Below are 1,781 nucleotides of genomic sequence, written 5' to 3'. Positions count from 1 at the left end.
TATGTATAAACTATGGTTTGAGATTAGTAACATTTTAAAAACTATTAATATCATTGGACTATATAACATAATTGAATAATATCAGTGTTAAAAATGACAAATTTTTATACCACAAATTGGATTTGGCTTTAATGTTTTTTATTTATTTTTTTACTATCTGACATGCTGCAAAATTACAACATTTCAAACAAAAATGGAGACCTACATAGTTTATGTATGTATAAACTATGTTTTGAAATTAGTAACATTTTAAAAACTATTAATATCATTGGACTGTATAACATAATTGAATAATATCAGTGTTAAAAATGACAAATTTTTATACCACAAATTGGATTTGGCTTTAATGTTTTTTATTTATTTTTTTACTATCTGACATGCTGCAAAATTACAACATTTCAAACAAAATAATGGAGACCCTAGAAAGCTGTTCAACTTTCCCAATCTGCACTCCTGACTTCTCTGAGCCTGATTTAAATGAAATAACTCTTTAGTTGGAGAAATTGCTATTTCTCTATGTTTAAAAGGCCTTAGTAGATGACTCAAAGCTATGGGAGAGGAGGCAATGAAGCTGCTTTGAGAATCATAGTGTCCTCCAACTTCATACCATATCCACTCAATATGGAGGCAGCCTTCTTCCCCAACTCCTACTGCAGAGTAAGGTCTACTCTTTATAAGACAATCAAATAAAACTGAGGTCAACCAAAATAGCTTTGGAAATTAATACTTTTTCTTGCTTGGCAAAAAAAATATTAGGAATAATTTCTCTAATAACACAAAAATACATTTTAATCCAAAGTAGATTACAGCTTGCATTGAAAAATATGAAAGAAAATTTGTGACTCACCTTCACATTAGGCAGATAGATTAATCCACTGAACGAGGTAAGATTATTGTTCTGTAGATTCACATTACACACATTTCTAAATTGGTCAACTGGAATCAAATCCACAGTTCTGAATTTGGACAAAGTAAGTACAGTTATAATTTTAATAGGAAAATTATGTAGGTGAATAGCCTCATGTACAATGCCAAAGGCATTTAAAAAACTCCCATCTGACAAATGCTATTAAAAAGAATTGCCTTAATGTAAAATGTATGGGTCAAATAATCGGATAAATAGATTTTGTGTGTGTAGGGGGGGCATTATGTAAGAAAATGACATAGAATTTGATTGCTTTAAAAACGTCTAAACAAAAAACTATCATAAAAGAAATTTTAAAAATAAATGCCTCCAATTTCTTTATAAATTCACATGTTCATGAAATCATAGTGAAACCAATATGGTAAATCATAAGATTTTCAGGTTCTAAACTGCAGAGGATATATGTGAAATAGGTTATTTTTGAAATGCCAGGAAGGGGATAGGAATGGGAAAATCGAGTAAGGTCTTTGAAAATGGAGTTTTCTGTGGGATCTGCTGAAAACTTTTATAGCATTCCACCTTGTAAAGGTGTTTTGGTAATTAGACAGAATGCTTGGTTCCTAGTCCATAGCTTTACAACTGCTCCACCTTCCTTTGAGCCATGATAGAAAAGAGCATAAAGCAAAATCACTTTGCCCTTAACTACTTCTTTAAACAAATTCTAAACCCTGAAGTTACAATTATGACATATTTTTATCTATTAATAAGTTCATCAATATATTTTCATTAGTATTTCCTAAGTGCAGCCACTGTGTTTGGAAAGGCTATAGCAAATGTGAAAAGACACTGTCTCTGCCTTCAAGAAGTGGGATCCAGAAAAAATAAAAAAGGAAAATTGCTATAATAGAGATAGGTA

The 1,781-nt window shown here is 30.7% G+C and overlaps 1 protein-coding gene across 1 annotated transcript in view; it reads right to left on the bottom strand.

Annotated features, from left to right (window-relative positions):
• LRRC9 (leucine rich repeat containing 9) overlaps positions 1–1,781 on the bottom strand; it is an 80,386-nt gene that overhangs the window by 26,923 nt on the left and 51,682 nt on the right. The window contains exon 24 of the mRNA XM_025049086.1: positions 848–956. Within this exon, the coding sequence (XP_024904854.1) occupies positions 848–956 (109 nt within the window). The remainder of the gene's footprint in view (positions 1–847; positions 957–1,781) is intronic.

Source organism: Pteropus alecto, unplaced genomic scaffold (genome assembly GCF_000325575.1).
Source record: "Pteropus alecto unplaced genomic scaffold, ASM32557v1 scaffold276, whole genome shotgun sequence".
NCBI lineage: Eukaryota > Metazoa > Chordata > Mammalia > Chiroptera > Pteropodidae > Pteropus > Pteropus alecto.
This window is presented reverse-complemented; position numbering and strand designations above follow the sequence as displayed.